The sequence below is a fragment of the Alosa alosa genome, chromosome 4 (assembly GCF_017589495.1).
Source record: "Alosa alosa isolate M-15738 ecotype Scorff River chromosome 4, AALO_Geno_1.1, whole genome shotgun sequence".
NCBI classification, from domain to species: Eukaryota; Metazoa; Chordata; class Actinopteri; order Clupeiformes; family Clupeidae; genus Alosa; species Alosa alosa.
The window spans coordinates 33,710,364-33,729,595 of NC_063192.1; the positions used below are offsets into that span (position 1 = coordinate 33,710,364).

The following is a 19,232-nucleotide window of genomic DNA, read 5'->3' on the forward strand; positions in this document are numbered from 1 at the left end:
CTTAGTATACACACAAACAGATCACACACACACACACACACTTAGTACACACACAAACACACACACACACACACACACTTAGTACACACACAAACACATCACACACACACACACACACCCACACACACTTAGTATATACACAAACAGATCTCTCACACACACACACACTTAGTACACACACAAACACATCACACACACACACACACACACACACACACACACACACACACACACACTTAGTATACACACAAACAGATCACACACACATACACACTTAGTACACACACAAACACACACACACACACACTTAGTACACACACACACACACACACACACACACACACACACACACATGCACGCACACATCACACACACACACACACACACACACACACACACACACACACACACACAGAGATATCCCTATCCATTAGACCTCTACTGTTGGATATGTTCTATCTATCTATCTATCTATCTATGTAAGAAAAAACATCTCCTGAGTATATACATACACAGCTAAGTAAGGGATAATGGACTCCATGATGATCTGTTCACAGAAATTAATGCACGGTCGAGGTTGTAAAACGGCCCCCGTCGCGAAGCATTAATCTGTGAACAGACCACCGTGGAGTCCATTATCCCGCTTATTCCACTGTTGCCACTTGCGTTGTGTTCATTTCCTGTTCCCGTTTTAATCGCTAAAACTTGTCTTGTTTGTAGAACTACTTTCTTCCAACACATATCAACTAATTTCTCAACTTGCAGGACAAACTGCCGTTACTAGTTCTAAATGGATGGTTGCTACAGCCAAAGGCCAGTCGTTAGTTCTATCTCTCCCGTTCTATCCCAAGATTCTGATGAACTTTAGCTTTGAAACATCGCTATTTTAGGCCTACTTAGCCTGCTGTCATCCATCTAGCTAAAAGCCACCTCCATCATATGCTACAATGTTGCCATGTTCTGAACGTCTGCATTTTACAGCTCGGATGCAACGTGACAGTTCATTTAAACTTCACAACGAGTTCGGCGAATTAATATACAAGTGTGATGCGGCCAAAAAAATGGATCTACTTCATAGGTGTGCAGATAACATATGGTTAATGGTCGTTCTAAATTATGTAGGACAATGGGAAATTCAACCAAGCAGTGGAATAAGGATTTATATTTACGCATTAACATATTTTTTACTAAATGCTCATCCAGACTAGTGATTCACTTCACCTGTTCTCATCAGTGATACAGTATATGCCCAAAGAATCATTAGGCGTGTTGTGTTGTCCTTACAGTAACTGACCTCAGATTGGGCAGCTCTGCAGGGGTCGCGACCTTTGCCCCCGTGGGGAAGAGCAGGTCACGTAGGTGGTGTTCCGTAGCCAGCTCCACTGCTCTGTGCTGGAGCCTGATGGGCAGCCGGTTTACAGTGAACTCCACATCAAAGCCCATGCCGTCCACAAAGTCCCTCAGCAGCCTGGACAGAGGGGGACAAGGAGGGGGTCAGACGCAACAGCAGCAGCAGCAGCAGCAGCAGTAGTAGCAGTAGTAGCAGCAGCAGTAGCAGCAGCAGCAGCAGCAGTAGTAGCAGTGCAGCAGCAGTAGCAGCAGCAGTAGCAGCAGTAGCAGCAGTAGTAGCAGCAGCAGCAGCAGCAGTAGCAGTAGTAGCAGCAGCAGCAGCAGCAGTAGCAGCAGCAGCAGTAGCAGCAGCAGCAGCAGCAGCAGTAGCAGTAGTAGCAGTAGCAGCAGCAGCAGTAGCAGCAGTAGCAGTAGCAGCAGCAGTAGTAGCAGCAGCAGTAGTAGCAGTAGCAGTAGCAGTAGCAGCAGTAGTAGTAGCAGTAGTAGCAGCAGCAGCAGCAGTAGCAGCAGTAATAGTAACACAAATTCTAAAACGCATACTGTAGTTCCGGTCCTTAATTATGATTGGCTGAATTGTGTTCGATGCAGTTGTACTGTATAATCCAGCACAACCCCATGTTGTAGTAACCAATTTGAAAAGCAATAAGCCACTGAAGTCCAGATTACACTGATTATAGAAATTCTAAAGCGGCATGCTGGGTTTAGACTCAATAAGCCACTTGAGTCCGTACCGTAGGTTACACTGATTATAGAACGGCTAAGGGGGTTTTAGACTCTGCTTGCGTGTCGTGCCTAACAATGTCTCCTAGCCATAGGCTCCTAGCTAGCCGTTCTATAATCAGTGTAACCTACGGTACGGACTCAAGTGGCTTATTGAGTCTAAAACCCCCTTAGCCGTTCTATAATCAGTGTAACCTACGGGCTCTCGGGGGTTATTGCTTAAAGGTGCTCTAAGCGATGTTGGGTAACTTGGGTTGGGTCACTTCTGTTGATGTTCAAACAAAACAGAGAGCTAGCTCGCTACTCCCTCCTGTGCAATTGAAACTCTCCTAAATGCGCATCTCGTCGGTGATTGGCTGGAACAGTTTGTTATGTTTTTATGGTCTAGGCTGGACCAGGTTGTTTTTGTTTCCGTTTTTAGAGCCTGGACTGTCCACTGAGGCCGCGTTTTTTTTACAGTGTATTCAGGACACAAGCAGCTAGCGGATGGTGAGGTGATGTTTACTGAATGTGACAAAAACATTTTTAGAAACCGTGTAACATAGCTTAGAGTACCTTTTAACTATAACAGACTATAATAGCAGGATACACAGAGACAATTCAAGCTGATTTACATAAACAAAAACAACAAATAGTAAATTATAGTGAATAAAAGTAAAATAAAATGTAAACAAAAGTCTCCAAAACTAGTCTCTGTATCTTACAAAGTAAGTCATCTTACTTTGACCCGAATCCCAGCTTGACCTGATCCCACTCCACACGGTGCACATAGCCCTTGTGTTGGGTTACGGGCACTAGGTGGCGCTCTTTGGACTTGATGACCAGGAGGTGGTCACCCCTGAGGACAGAGGGTCGGTTCTCTGCAACACCAGGCACCTGTGAAGAGACAAAAATCCATCTTACACCACCCAGATACTCCATCTTACACCACCAGATACTCCATCTACTCCATCTTACACCACCCAGATACTCCATCTTACACCACCAGATACTCCATCTTACACCACCAGATACCCATCTACTCCATCTTACACCACCAGATACTCCATCTTACACCACCCAGATACTCCATCTTACACCACCCAGATACTCCATCTTAAACCACCCAGATACTCCATCTACTCCATCTTACAACACCCAGATACTCCATCTTACACCACCTAGATGATCTATCTTAGATGATTCATCTAGTCCTGACACTGTCTCTGAACTCTATACTATAATGCTGTTTTTTGATTTACAGTTGTTTAGTTTGCGCTGGGTAACCAACACATTCTGGCCTGGCTCTGGCATGCATACCATCTCCAGAAGGTGTTTGTATTTGCAGAAAGGTGTTTGGGTGTACTGTATGTGCAATGTGTAGGAGTAATGGCACAGTGACATGGACCACTGATGGCATTTAATGCTCAGTAACCTCCAGATGCTGTGTTGTGATATTGGACCACTGATGGCATTTAATGCTCAGTAACCTCCAGATGCTGTGTTGTGATATTGGACCACTGATGGCATTTAATGCACAGTAACCTCCAGATGCTGTAATGTGATATTGTACCACTGATGGCATTTAATGCACAGTAACCTCCAGATGCTGTAATGTGATATTGTGAGGTGATGTCGGTGTCAGCATCATCTAGTACCTTGAGCACCAGCAGTTTGTTGTTCTTGTTGTTGGGGTCTCTGTCCATCTTAGCGTCCTGCATGTCGTACGTCCGGATGTCCACCTGCATCTGAGTCTCCTCCAGCTGCAGAAGCACCTGGAAGCGTTCCGTGTAGTTCTCAAAGCTCAAAGGAGACTCCAGCAGCGCTCTGACAACAAACAACAACAACAACAACAACAATAGTTTATAATTTAATTAATGTATGTGCAGTAATGCAGTAATATGGTGTTACAGCTTACATACTTTAATGTCAGCTAATTTGAGATTTGATAAGTTTAATTCAATGTTTGATAAGTGCATATAATGCTCATGTACCTGCCTTTAATGCAAATCAATCAACTGACCTTTAACCACATACCTTAGTATTATGCAATTCAGTGCTTCAGTAGTCGCACACAAACCTTATCACACACAGTCATACTCCTTATACGCACTTATATCATACTTACGATATTAGCAAACATATCAACAAACGGCATATGCAAATATGTTTTCCCCCAACAGTCAGATTTGGCTTGAACTCAATACAATACAAAATTAAGTTTGATGTCAGGGTTTCTGACATGAGAACAATTATATGACCAATACATGTTGTTAATACATGTGTAATAGCCTTCTGTATGTCCGCCCATTGCATCATACAGAAGAAGATGTGAGGAGATAAGTGATGGTGGATCCTAATGACTTACTTCAGGGTGTAGACCTTGTGAGGAGATAAGTTATGGTGGATCCTAACGACTTACTTCAGGGTGTAGACCTTGTGAAGAGATAAGTTATGGTGGATCCTAATGACTTACTTCAGGGTGTAGACCTTGCCCATGGAGGCCCTTCTGCTCTGAGTCATGGTGGATCCTAATGACTTACTTCAGGGTGTAGATCCATGGAGGCCCTTCTGCTCTGAGTCATGTAGGAGATCAGGTCATCGATGTAGAGGGGAATGTCATAGCTCTCCAAAATCAGCACTTGTTTCAGGTTCTGGACCACAAAACTAAGAGACAACACAGAACCCCAATCAGAGCTGACTCTAAAACCAAGAGACACGGAACACAGAACCCCAGAGCTGACTCTAAAACCAAGAGACACGGAACATAGAACCTCAACCAGAGCTGACTTAGAAACAGCCCTGGTTTGGTCTGAGGAGTCTATAGCTGTTTTCAGACATGTCCTCCGCACTATATGCCGATCTTTATCAAACGGATGTCCGACCCTTCTGGTCATTCAGATATGATGCTTTCATGCGGACATTATCTGTGAACGGCATCAACGCACATGAACAGAATCTCTGCGTGGTTAAACAGGATGAACGTGGATGAACACGCAGGTTAGAGCCATAGAAAAATATTTCATATTTTTTTCAATTTGTATTAAGATCGTGTGTATTTCCTCATTATTTCATGGAAAGAATGATGCCAATTTAAGTTAATGCCAATGTGAAAATAATAAAGACTATTTTTAGTTTGGTACCCACGCGTAAAGACGAATTGGAAGAGAGCGTTAGTTAGAAGGATCGAAGAAGCACGGATAAACACCGTTTTTTGACCGTGCTTGCTGTGCTCAGTAGGGAATAAGATTGACAAATTGTGATATTAAGAACCTTTGTTTATTGCCTTTTGATACTGGAAACTGGATGACATTTTTATAGATAAAGACATTCTTTGCTGAATTCATGTTTTGCACGCGTCCATTACTTTCCACAAGTGCTTCTGGAATGAAACAGATACTGGATCTGCTGCCATAACAACGCACATGAACAGAATCCCTGCATGTTCTTCGCTTTGTTAAGACACAAGGTAATTTACATAATGTCTGTTGGAAATACTAGGAGGAGAGTAGTGTAAGAGCCGACTAAGTTCGGAGTTCCACATGTCAGGATATGTTGTTCAGACAACCCAACCGCTTGACAACCGCAGAACATGCAGACTTACACCTATGTCTAAAAGCAGCTACATGTACACACACACACACACACACCTTTGTCTGAAAGCAGCTTATTTATGTCAGTGACAGGGATTAAAGCATGAGACGTGTGCACCTGAAGTTATCAGCGCTTTTTGATACATATATATTACATTATATACATTATATATATATGATCTGTTTTCAAATCTTAAAGGAACACGCCACCCAAAATCAGAAGTAATATATGTTCTTACCTTAACTTTCACGAGTTGAGTCATACCTCTCCCGCGTCGGTATGTGCACTCAAACGCTTTGGCGCACAGCGCGAATGTGTTAGCATGTTGCTATGCTAGCTGGCTCTGCCGTAGCCATAGAGGGAGTAAGATGGCATTAATCAAACACATCCACGTTTTCCCTACGTAAATACAGTTGCACAAGTAGTTGATAAAAATGTGTAAGGTCACACAACTTGAAACATGACGATTTTCCAAGTGAATAAACAGGAGAACTACAATGTCTGGCGCAATAGCACTTGGGAGTACTTCGACCTAGGTAGTAATATTAATTAACACCTAATTGGTTTTTTTTATTTATTGTTTTTTTTTTATTTAAACCTTTATTTTACCAGGAAGGTCCCATTGAGACACAATGTCTCTTCTGCCAGGGAGTCCTGGTCAAGATGGCAGCAATTTTTTTTTTAAAAAGACAAAGAAAATACAACATGGGACATGGGTACAGAGCAAAGACATCAACAGCACACTAACACAGAGGACACAGAGTCAGAGACAACAAAGCATACTAACAACAACAGCACACTAACACAGAGGACACAGAGTCAGAGACAACAAAGCACAATAACAACAACAGCACACTAACACAGAGGACACAGAGTCAGAGACAACAAAGCACAATAACAACAACAGCACACTAACACAGAAGACACAGAGTCAGAGACAACAAAGACTAAGGAGAGCTAAAATATATTTGAAAAATAGAACACTAGAAGCAGTGACACTGCTCAGTGTAAGCCAGCTTTAAAATACTTTTAAAAACATTTAAGGAGGGTAAGGAGTCCATGTTAAGTGTGTGTTGTAGCTCATTCCATGCATGTGGTGCAAAGGATGAAAAGGCAGATTTTCCCAGTTTAGTTCGGGAAGTTGAAGACTGTAGGAGGAGCTTGTTTGAGGAACGGGTGTTGTATGTAGAAGGGCAAAATGACAAAAGATTACAAATATAACTGGGAAGTTTGCCCATTAGGGCCTTTGCTATAAAGATTAAAATATGGATTTTTCTTCTTAGATGCAGTGAAGTCCATTGAACCTTTTCATATAGCATGCAGTGATGTGTTCTAGAAGGTGCTCCTATCCTATCCACCAGAGTTTAGAATCCATGCTTGATCGACCCCTCAGCCTCCCCCTCCCCTCTGAGCGAGAGAGAGGCACACACACTAGAAATGCGCTGAACAGGCAAGAGCTTTCTAGCCTCATGTCAGCAGCGCCGCCGGATAGGATCTACAATTAGGTGTTAATTACAGTGCATGAAAATGCACTGTACTGTTCTTCCTAGGCAACAACTTCTTATTATTATTCCGCTAACCACTTTTTCCGTACACAATTTCTCTTGAACAGTTTAACTTAACATACTTAACAGACTTAACATTGTGATTGTGACATCACAATACGGCTATTAAGCAATTAGAATCCTATGCCAGGTGTTCAGGCCACCTGCAGCCTCAGGCTTTAAGCATACAATCTGGGTCAATTAAGACTACACATCCTATTTAACTTTCAACTTTCAATTCAGTTTCCTCTGCCCAAAACTGTTTCAAAATAAAAGTCAATAAATTATCATTAAACTATCTATCTATTAAACTAGCTGTCTATCAACAACTTTTAAACTATCTACATCCAACTTTTAAACTTTTAAACTATATACATTCAACTTTTAAACAGTCTACTTTTAAAAACTATCACTAAACTATCTATCTATTAAACTAGCTGTCTATCAACAACTTTTAACTTGTCATCAACTATGTCAACACTTGTCATCAACTATGACTCCTACCCACTGTAGCTAGTTAGCATTGTTAGCATAGTTAGCATTTTTTATTTTTTAGCAAAAATGCTAGAAAACATTAGCTAGGTTAGCTAAGTAGCATGGTTAACATAGTTGGCATTGCTAGCATAGTTAGCATGTTTAGCAAAACTACTAGAAAACATTAGCTAAGTAGCATGGTTAGCATAGTTAGCATTGCTAACATAGTTAGCATGTTTAGCAAAACTACTAGAAAACGTTAGCTAAGTAACATGGTTAGCTTGTTAGCATTGCTAACATTTTTAACAAAACTGCTAGAAAACATTAGCTAAGTTAGCTAAGTAGCATGGTTAGCATGTTAACATTGCTAGCATAGTTAGCATGTTTAGCAAAACTGCTAGAAAACGTTAGCTAAGTAGCATGGTTAGCATAGTTAAAAATGTTAGCATAACTGCTAGCAAACATTAGAGCCATTTCAACTTTTAGTTATCCTCAAATATCTACCTATACACAGCCATTAAACTATTTAAATATCAACATTCATTAAACTAGCTGTCTATCAACAACTTTTAAACTATCTACATTCAGCTTTTAAACAGTCTACTTTTAAACTATCAACTTTTATTAAGCTATGCAACCACCATGTCTGTTCTAGGATTACGGCAGTAACCAGCTCTGTATTATCTATTTTAACTATACATGATGTTTTACATTACAACTTTTGCATTTTCATGCACTGGTAATTCCTTGGGAATTGCGTTTCTAGTTAATATTACTACCTAGGTCGAAGTACTCCCAAGTGCTATTGCGCCAGACATTGTAGTTCTCCTGTTTATTCGCTTGGAAAATTGTCACGTTTCATGTTGTGTGCCCTTACACATTTTTATCAACTACTTGTGCAACTGTATTTAAGTAGGGAAAACGTGGATGTGTTTGATTAATGCCATCTTACTCCCTCTACGGCTACGGCAGAGCCCGCTAGCATAGCAACATGCTAACACATTCGCGCCACGCGCCAGAGCATTTGAGTGCTCATACCGACGTGGGAGAGGTATGACTCAACTCGTGAAAGTTAAGGTGAGAACATATATTACTACTGATTTTGGGTGGCATGTTCCTTTAAACAGCTTTTTCCACGTCTGAATCCCAGCAGAATACTTGAGAACTTTAAGTCTACACTAATTTATTTATCATATGCAGAACTATGGCACCTGAAATGGAATATTTTCAGTAGAATGCATATCAACACCCATCATTTCCTACTCGTTAAACTCCACCGCAAACACTTCTGAGGTTTATATGTAGATACTGTAAGCTGTAGGAAGTCAATGTAAACACTGGTGAGGTTAATGTGTAGATAAGCTGTGGGAATTTAATGCACAGACTGATCATCGCAGTGGTGCGATGGAGGGACCGCTGACCACACTCCTGTCTGCTAACCATTCACCTGTCTGCTGACCACACACCTGCATACACCTGTCTGCTGACCATACACCTGTCTGCTAACCATACACCTGTCTGCTGACCACACAGCTGTCTGCTGACCACACACCTGTCTGTTGACCATACACCTGTCTGCTAACCACACACCTGTCTGCTAACCACACACCTGTCTGCTGACCACACACCTGTCTGGGCGCACTCCGTCCTCCACCCTGGCGTTGGGGTGCTGGCTGGCGTTGATCCTGCGTGGCGTGTAGGGGGCGATGGGCGCCAGGGCCTCGGTCAGGGCGGAGGTGTGCATCCCCTCGATGAAGCGCAGCACGTGGAAGGGCGGGCTGTCCGCCGCCGCCGATGCCGACCGGAACTCAAACACCAACGTGGCCTGGTAGAACCCCACGTGCCTAGCCGAACGCAGAGTCCGCATCGCCTACTGCTCTCTGAGGAATGGAACAAGACCCGATTGGGTTCTGCAGAACCGCGGAGTCCGCCATACTGCTCCCTGAGGAATGGAACAAGACCTGCGGGTCAGTTCTGCAGAACCGCCAGAGTCACGCCATACTGCTCTCCTGAGGAATGGAACAAGACCTGCGGGTCAGTTCTGCAGACCTCGGTCAGTTCTCAGAACCATGAGTCACGCCTATACTGCTCTCCTGAGGAATGGAACAAGACCCCACGTGCTAGCCCGAACCGCAGAGAGTCACGGCTCTCCTGAGGAATGGAACAAGACCTCGGGTCAGTTCTGCAGAACCGCAGAGTCACGCCATACTGCTCTCCTGAGGAATGGAACAAGACCTCGGGTCAGTTCTGCAGAACCGCAGAGTCACACCATTCTGCTCTCCTGAGGAACGGAACATGAGCTTGGGTCAGTTCTGCAGACCTGCAGTGCTGGAGGGGGATGGTTCTAGTCAAATAAAACAATGGGTGGGTTCCCCTTTTCTTCAGGTATGATTGGACTGGGTATCAATTCAGCACTAAGAGGGGACCCAGTTTGCCGAGAATGGACCGAAAGGGTCACATTCCAGGACGGAACAACCGTGCTTCATAGTACCTGCCCTTCTGGCCACACATAGGTATGGACAAAGAGGCAGCTCTGTCTATTATCAGAAATCAGTTTGAAACTAATTCAGCGCCACCAAGTTCCTACAGTAAAGTTCATATCTAAGAGGCAGCTCTGTCTATTATCAGAATGTCAGTTTGAAACTAATACAGCACCACCAAGTTCCTACAGTAAAGTTCATATCTAAGATGGCCCAAAGTGAACCCTGACCCGCCCAGCTGTGACATCCCTTCCTAATAATGACCCGTGAGTAGCTGTGGCTTTTTGAAAATGCCAGCTATGACATACGACTGACACACCTTCTAATGTACTTTTTACCATCTACGGTAGCAGTTATGTAAAACCTTTATTAGTTACTTCTAATTCCACTGGACAGCTGTGAGTGCCATGATTGTCAGTGTGTTTGACATTGCTGCACATAAAAGCAACGAGCACAGCAATAAACAGTAATATGGAGCACAGCAATAAACAGTAACAACTATATAATACCACCTGATATGGGAATCAAAAGAGTTAGCTGGCAAACCTGAACAAACACGCAGGCTGGAACATGCCTCCAGAACTCCACAACGACATCTAAGTACACTACACACACCTCCAGAACTCCACAACATCTAAGTACACTACACACACCTTCAGAACTCAGGGGGAAAAAAACAGGAATATTTCACTGAAACCCTCAGGCGTTGTAAGACTGAGATCACCATGTCATAAACAGGACAATGCTACCAATGCTAACATACCTTGGCTGGAATTAGGGGTCTGATTGGGTGATGCTGTGCTGGTCCTCTAAGCTGAAGCACAGCGCAAACCTTCAGGTTTCTATGACCACGTCACCCCACGTCACGACCACTGGACCCCAGTGCCCCCTCGGCCTTGCCCCCTTACCTGGCGGCAGGTGCAGAGGTCGGGCGCGGGTGACCTTCTGCTCGTCCTCCAGGCTGAAGCAGACCACCCAGTGCAGTAGGGAGTAGTAGGTGAAGAGGACGGCTCCGTCGCCCGTGTTCTCCACACACAGCTGGACCTCACACTCCGCCGCGCTCTGCACACTCACACAGATCCGCCCCTCACCCTGCTGATGGCCAGAGGAGATCCGCACGCCCCCCCGGTCAGCGATGAACTCCGACCTGCAGCACAGCAAACACAGCACACGCATCCATGAGGCACGTTGATGTGTACTTGCCCCTACTCACTCAGGTGAGGATGTTGAGGTGTACCTGCCCCCACTCACTCAGGTGAGGATGTTGAGGTGTACCTGTCCCTACTGACTCAGATGAGGGTGCTCAGCTATACCTGTCCCTACTGACTCAGGTGTGGATGTTGAGGAGTACCTGTCCCTACTGACTCAGGTGTGGATGTTGAGGAGTACCTGTCCCTACTGACTCAGATGAGGGTGCTCAGCTATACCTGTCCCTACTGACTCAGGTGTGGATGTTGAGGAGTACCTGTCCCTACTGACTCAGGTGTGGATGTTGAAGAGTACCTGTCCCTACTGACTCAGGTGAGGGTGCTCAGGTGTACCTGTCCCTGTTGATTCTGGAGTAGATACTCGCGGCCATTTGTCTCCGGGCCTTGACGGCAGACTCTGGCTCAGACACCCCCGCTGGCGCTGCCGCGCCATTGGCTAATGGTGGCGGGGGGGCGGGAGGATTGCGGGGCTGTCTCCACTGGTCCAGCAGTCTCACCTGGAAGCGGACGCAGACGAGATGCCAGCCACAGAGCAGAGAGGGGTCAAGAAAGGTCAAGAGGGGTCAAGAGAGGTCAAGAGGGGTCAAGAGGGCAGAGGCACGTCAACTGCACAAGTTAATGAGCAAGGACACCTTTCTAACATCGAATCAAACGGTTTCTTTTTCAGCGACTGCATAACAATGAAAAGAAATTCATTTCCACCATTATCATGTTCACTACTGCAGTGAGTGCTCTGTGCCATTCATTCATTCATTCATTCATGTGTTTATTCATTTATGGGTGAATGTGTCAGTGAGATCCACTGTGACTGACTGCAGCACACACACACACACACACACACACAACTATAATTTACCGCAGGTAGGACACACAGCGCCTGCCTCAGGTCCAGACCACCTGCTTGTTTGTTCACACTGTGACAGTCCTGAGAGCCCAAAGAGACCCCCTCCCAACTCTAGCCTTGCACTTTTCACTGGTCTTCCCAAAAAACATCTAAAGAAATTGGCACTCATACAGAACTCTGCGGCTAGACTTTTAACTAAGATTAAGAAGAGAGAACACATCACCCCTGTGTTGGCTGAACTGCACTGGCTCCCTATTTCCTATAGAATTTTAAGGTCATGTTAATTACTTACAAAGCTCTGAATGGCATAGCACCTTCATATATCTCTGAGCTTTTAATATCTTATCAACCACAAAGGAAACTTAGATCATCCAATTCTAATCTTTTAATCATTACCCAAAGTGCTCCACAAGCAAAGTGGAGAAGCTGCTTTTACCCATTATGCCCCAAACTATGGAACACCCTGCCTCTGTACATCAAGCAGGCGAGTTCAGTAAATATTTTTAAAAAAGATCTGAAAACATACCTGTACAGGAAAGCTTTTAGTTAACTCATCTTATCCTGTAGACTACTTTTTCAGATTATTCTACATCTGCTGCTATTGGAGGGGGCGCAGCCAGCTAGAAGCAGATGGGCTCCCCTATTAAGTCAGGTTCTGCTCAAGGTTTCTTCCTGGAATATGGGAGTTTTTCCTTGCCACAGTTGCCATATAGGCGTGCTTGTGGGGGTAAGAGGGTTAAGGCTGCCAGTCTTATGACGTCATTTTCTATATTTTTGATATGTTGCTGAGTGGATCATAAACGGCCCCTAGCAATGAAGAAAAGTGATTGATAATGACTGACTGACTATTATTGTGTTACATGCTTCAAATGTAAAGCACTTTGAGCTGCATTCTGTGTATGAAAGGTGCTATACAAATAAAGCTTATTATTATTATTATTATTATTATTCATGTGTTTATTCATTTATGGGTGAATGTGTCAGTGAGATCCACTGTGACTGACTGCAGCACACACACACACACACACAACTATCATTTACCGCAGGTAGGACACACAGCGCCTGCCTCAGGTCCAGACCACCTGCTTGTTTGTTCACACCGTGACAGTCCTGAGAGCCCAAAGAGACCCCCCCCCAACTCTAGTCTCCTACTCACTTATCCTCACTAGTGGACCCTTTAGTTTGGCTTTCGATCTTATTTATCAAGTGGGTGTGTCCTATTGATTGGGTGGGTGTGTTCTTGTGATAGGCACTTTTTCACCCTATGGAGTCCTTTCTGTTTATTTACAAAACTCCTAATGAAGTGTTTAGTGTATTGCTGTTCCGTGTCACATCTTGAGTCACAGGAACATGAGTCATGAACCACATGACCCAGGACACCGCAGATGAGCGTCACCATCGGTCTGCTGGTCTAGAACCCAGTCCTTGCGTCTGAGTCCAATCACAGCTCATACCTAGAACATCACCACTGGTCTAGAACCCAGTCCTCCAGTCAGAGTTCACTCACAGTTCATACCTAGAACATCGCTACTGGTCTAGAACCCAGTACCACTCACCCAGTACCCACTTTTTTTTTTTTTTTTTTTTTTTTGTGAGAGGGGCGATCTGAGACACATGCACGCGCGCACACACACAAACGCACACACATCTAAATCTCCAAAAATGCGATGACAGTGTTGTGTAATGTTCAGTCAGTGACAGTGTGTAATGTTCAGTGAACAGTGTTTGCGCGTATATTGACCCAGCAGCACAGGAAGCAAACTAATTTCTCAACATTACTTTTGCGCTTATCATGAATGCCGAGTAAATCAAGGAAAATATGACTGAATATAATAAGCAGAAACTTTAAAGCCTAAAGGACAATATAATGACAACTTTCTTACCCTAGGATCGATGTGCACACGCCCACGGATAATACGCGCTTTATTCGCATGGCAAAGTGCAAACAAGACATTTGAAAAATTTGAGTCCTTGGCATCCCTGCAAAACACAACACAGATGTTTTTGAAGTAAATAGCCTACTGTGATGACCAGAGATCCGTCTGTAAACTGTTTTAAAAAGAGATTATTCACCTGTCCCGGAACTCGTTGTTGTAGATATCTTTGAGTTCTTGTTTAGTGAATTTAACAGACCGCCTATTACTTTCGCCCAGGAACTCAATAAAGTCAAGTCCTATCTGACGGTTTTCATACAGTGTTCGTCGCGGCATCCTCCCCCCAAACCGTCCTTAAATAGGCTATACAGTAGCCTAACTATCAAACATAAAAAAACACAATGGATTCCCTCTCCAACTGTCGGCTAGGAAAGTGCAACCCTGAAGTTATTTGAACCTAACCGCAAATAGCTGTTTACACAACAATTGGCTCTTCCGAGGAAATGTACTCAGCTGATCGGTGAAACGAAACCTAAGGGACACACGTCACAATCCGTCAATACCGGAATATTAATACCCGATTTACTATTACGCCTATTATTTGTTAGAACAGAATACATTTAACACAAAGATTCTAGAACAGAGTCTGTTCTAGAATCTTTGATTTAACAGAATAATAGCAATAATCATAAACATAGCCTACACACTAAGACTATGTAAGGAAATTTGATTAGTTAAGAACCAGGTAAACAAGTAGTCTATTTATAGACGCTTTTTAAAGATCCCAAAGCTATCGCTATAATGAGCGCACTGCGATTTGAACTGCATTCGGTTGGCAAATTCATATCCTATGCTACGCTATTCAAAAAGTAGGCCTACCAGTTCACCAATTATTAGGCTAGTAACTTTTCTGTTCATTCATGTTCTCCTAAGGGTGTAAATCTTTCCTGGCTAAAGGTTGGGTCATTCATTCATTCATTCAAATAAACGAGAACTTCACATGCAGAAAGGTCAACCAAAGGACCAAGTAGCAAATAGTAAACTTTAAACTTTTAATTTACCTTACAAAAGTAAATAAAAGTACTGAAATGAAGTCATCAATGATAGGCCTATAAGGCATAGTTTCTATTCTGAAGATGTGTGCAGTAGTTTGTTCCAATGTGGGGCCAACACACTTGAAATATTTACACACCAGTCACATAAGCCAATGTGGGGCCAACACACTCTAAATAGGGGTCAACACACCAGTCACAGAAGCCAATGTGGGGCCAACACACTCTAAATAGGGGTCAACACACCAGTCACAGAAGCCAATGTGGGGCCAACACACTCTAAATAGGGGTCAACACACCAGTCACATAAGCCAATGTGGGGCCAACACACTCTAAATAGGGGTCAACACACCAGTCACAGAAGCCAATGTGGGGCCAACACACTCTAAATAGGGGTCAACACACCAGTCACAGAAGCCAATGTGGGGCCAACACACTCTAAATAGGGGTCAACACACCAGTCACAGAGGCCAATGTGGGGCCAACACACTCTAAATAGGGGTCAACACACCAGTCACAGAAGTCAATGAGAATGGATTTGTTTACTTTTTAATCTCACATACATTTATTTTAAACAGCTATTATTATATCAATACAGGTATTCATTTCATTCACACACTTTTGTACACTGTGAAAGTGTGTCGTTTTTGAAAACAAGTCTTACATGCTGCAGTAAACAATTGCAATTAAAAACAACAACAATCAAAAGATAAACAACTAAAACCGGAGATCCGATGTGCAAACTAAAGTGATATATCAAGAAACATTCTGATGCCTGTGTGGCTCCGTGTGTGTGTGTGTTTGTGTGTGTGTGTGTGTGTGTGTGGGTGGGTGGGTGGGTGTGGTGAATCAATAAATGTGGTGAATATGTATAGCCTGGAAAAGTCCAAACTCATTCAGGAAGTGAATAGAGTCTGGTGACTCATGATTGGATTCCTTTCCAACACTTGCATCACGACGGGCACTAACTTTGAAATCATTGGTCCAGCCTCACCAATCACATTGATCAGAGATTCCCAACGTTACGATGCTGTTTAGTGTCAGTTTGTAAAGTTTAGACTGACTAGGAAAGTCAGGAAACAATGTATGTGTGTCTACCTTTGCTGTAAATACATTTCTGCCTTTTTCCAACTGCATTTTTTGATGTTTGCAGATGTTGCTGTTACTGTTTATCACAATAAGTTTCGGCTTTGGCTTCCCCTCTCGTCGCTGATTGGCCTGACATTTTTTTTTGTCAGGGAAATCATGGAGACCTAGGATGGGCGCAGCCAGGCTAGGATGCGTGTATGTGTGTGTGCATGTGTGCATGTGTGTGTGTGTGTGTAGCTTGAATAATCAGGCTACTGCTCATTCCTCCACTCCGGGTCCAAGAGCTGCTGCACGACACTCTCCCCTATGTCCACTAGAGGGAGACAGACACACATACACAGACAGGCGAGGGGTGTTGAGACACAGTTTCTCCATGTATGTCCCAACAGGCATTTCACATCTTCACAAGTTCTCCTTACACATCCTTCACAAGTTCTCTCTCTCTCACACACTCACACACACACACACACACACACACACACACACACACACACACACACACACACACACACACACACACACACAGGTTTCAGTGTCCTGTGACATGCCCACCTTGCTCCTCAGGTTCCAGGTGAAGAGCAGCGAGTTGTGCCTGCAGCGCCCCATCAGGCGGGGAGTCTGAGAGGGGACATCCAGTGTATCCACCCTGCTCCACACAGTACCGGATAAAACTACACACACACACACACACACACACACACACACACACACACACACACACTTATTAGTGATGTTTGGAAATGAGCGAGGGGGCAGAGCACATCTGACCCAGGAGGTGTGTGTGTGTTTGATTTATCATGACTATTTGTTGTGTGTTGGTTCTCTCAGATCTCACCTGCCCTATGTGTGTGTGTGTGTGTGTGTGTGCAAGTGTGTGTCTGTGTGGCTCATTTTGTACATTATATGTGTTTGTGCTGCCAGAGCTCACCTGCCCCAGGTAGTGTGTGTGTGTGTGTGTGTGTGTGTGTGTGGGTGTGTGGATTATCTTGAACATGTAGTGTGTTAGTGCTCTTGCAGCTCACCTGCCCCAGGTAGGGTCTGTTCTGAGGATAACGGGGTTTCCTACCACGATGAGCAGGGCTTTGGCCCTCGTCATGGCCACGTTAAACCTCTGCAGCAACACAAACACCCTCAGTAGTAAACGACAACAACACAATACAAACACCCTCAGTAGTAAACAACAACAACACAACACAAACACCCCCAGTAGTAAAACGTTCCTCATAAATCCACATATACAGAATATGCTCTCTTTCTCTCTCTCTCTCTCTCTCTCTCTCTCTCTCTCTCTCTCTCTCTCTCTCTCTCTCTCTCTCTCTCTCTCTTCAGACGGCACAAAGTCTAGTCCCCGGGTGGTGCAGTCATAAAAAAAGCTGAGTGTGGAACGCTGGACACATTTCGTCCTCAACGGACATCATCTTGGCCAAATAGCGGAAGGGGAGGGAGCGTTTTCAAACTCGTGGTAATCGTGGTTGAGAAAGTTGGAGCAGCAGCAGTGGAAAACACACTTTACAGAAGTACAAGCAAGTTATAACATAAACTGCTCATGTTTTGACACAATACGACCATGTCACTGTCATATGGAGGACACCAATAAAGTTATATTTAAATGTTGCGTTAAATGCACAAAGTTGGTGTTCGATTTGAGAGGACGCTATTCTGTTGAAATGTACGCACTGCATGAGTAAGCAGTAAGCACACAGTAAACACAGGGCACTGCATGAGTAAGCAGTAAGCACACAGTAAACACAGGGCACTGCATGAGTAAGCAGTAAGCACACAGTAAACACAGGGCACTGCATTAAAGTGGGCAGACAGAAGTACGCCATCTGAGACAGACTGTATGTGTGTGTGTGTGTGTGTGTGTGTGTGAGAGAGTGAGAGAGAGAGAGAGAGAGAGAGAGAGAGGAGGGGGTGTGTGTGCTAAAACCTACCTTCTCGTTCTTGAGGAAGCCGATGTTGAACTTCTGGTCGAAGGTCAGGAGCTCTCCACTGCTTCGTACACACGATACAATAATCACTCTTCTCTCCTGTCCCTGAAACTCCTCTACTGAGCCAACCTACACACACAAACACACACACACACACACACACACACACACACACACACACACACACACACACACACACACACACACACACACACACACACACACACACACCCACGCACACACACACACAGACACACACACACACACACACACACACAAACAGAGTACTCAATAGAGGGAGAATACAACAAATGTTACTGGTTCTTTAAAAACAACTTAAAGGTCAGAGAACTTTAGAACTGAAGTGCTGGATATAGAACAGGTGTGAAGGGTTCTTTAAGAACAGACCTTAAGCAGATTAATGTCTTCTCTCTCCCTCAACTCTCTCAGCTCTCGAATCGCCTGTCTGATTTTCAGAACCTGTGACAATAAGGAAAAAACACAGGAAGAGTATGACACAGCTGATAACACACACACACACACACACAAACACACACATACACACACAAACACACACACATTCACGCATAAGCACACTCAGAGCATGAGTAGCTGGAAAATTGTAGACGTGAAAATTTGACAATAAAATCTTGTTCCTTATTAGCAAAATATTAGCAAAATATGCAAAAAAGTCAATTTTTACATGAAAATCCAGTGGGAGCCTATTTTCCAAACACAGCGTACTGTACTATTTTTACTTTTTGCAATTCTGCAGCATTGTGACAGAATTTAATAACTAGTTCAACAATTTTGTATGGAATGACTCAAGCAATGAAATGAAGACTATTAGTTTTATTGGGAACAACTATTAAGTATCCATAAGTACAGTTCATTTTGACTGACATGACATAAGCAAATGATAATGGTATAAAGAGAATAGTATGAAAGCAACTGTTACATGTCCAAAAGCATTTGCAATTTGTTCAGAGGAAGGAGAAATTGCTACTATGATGTGCACAAATGACTGTGGAGGTTGAACTAATAGTTATGAGAATTTTCATTCTGATCTGAGAAAAGCGTCAAAGCATCTGTG

General features: G+C 43.7%; 3 protein-coding genes across 3 annotated transcripts in view; all 3 read right to left on the minus strand.

Annotated features, from left to right (window-relative positions):
• Positions 1-9,528, minus strand: part of LOC125293352 (putative helicase mov-10-B.1) — a 29,109-nt gene extending 19,581 nt beyond the window's left edge. The window contains 6 exon segments of the mRNA XM_048241219.1: positions 1,295-1,468; positions 2,792-2,946; positions 3,708-3,876; positions 4,526-4,555; positions 4,618-4,716; positions 9,290-9,528. Of these exon segments, the coding sequence (XP_048097176.1) occupies positions 1,295-1,468; positions 2,792-2,946; positions 3,708-3,876; positions 4,526-4,555; positions 4,618-4,716; positions 9,290-9,528 (866 nt within the window).
• Positions 9,529-9,629: 101 nt separating this feature from the next.
• On the minus strand, positions 9,630-14,577 carry LOC125293353 (putative helicase mov-10-B.2). The gene is made up of 6 exons (XM_048241220.1): positions 14,267-14,577; positions 14,077-14,173; positions 11,683-11,846; positions 11,050-11,288; positions 9,779-9,877; positions 9,630-9,670 (listed from the first exon to the last, which is right to left on the minus strand). Exons 1-6 carry the CDS (start codon positions 14,401-14,403, stop codon positions 9,630-9,632), a joined length of 777 nt encoding a protein of 258 aa, XP_048097177.1. The 5' UTR covers positions 14,404-14,577.
• Positions 14,578-16,286: 1,709 nt separating this feature from the next.
• The window catches only part of LOC125293355 (putative helicase mov-10-B.1), a 34,621-nt gene continuing 31,675 nt past the window's right edge, over positions 16,287-19,232 (minus strand). The window contains 5 exon segments of the mRNA XM_048241221.1: positions 16,287-16,521; positions 16,761-16,879; positions 17,231-17,319; positions 18,143-18,268; positions 18,548-18,619. Coding sequence (XP_048097178.1) covers positions 16,460-16,521; positions 16,761-16,879; positions 17,231-17,319; positions 18,143-18,268; positions 18,548-18,619 — 468 coding nt within the window. The 3' untranslated portion in view covers positions 16,287-16,459.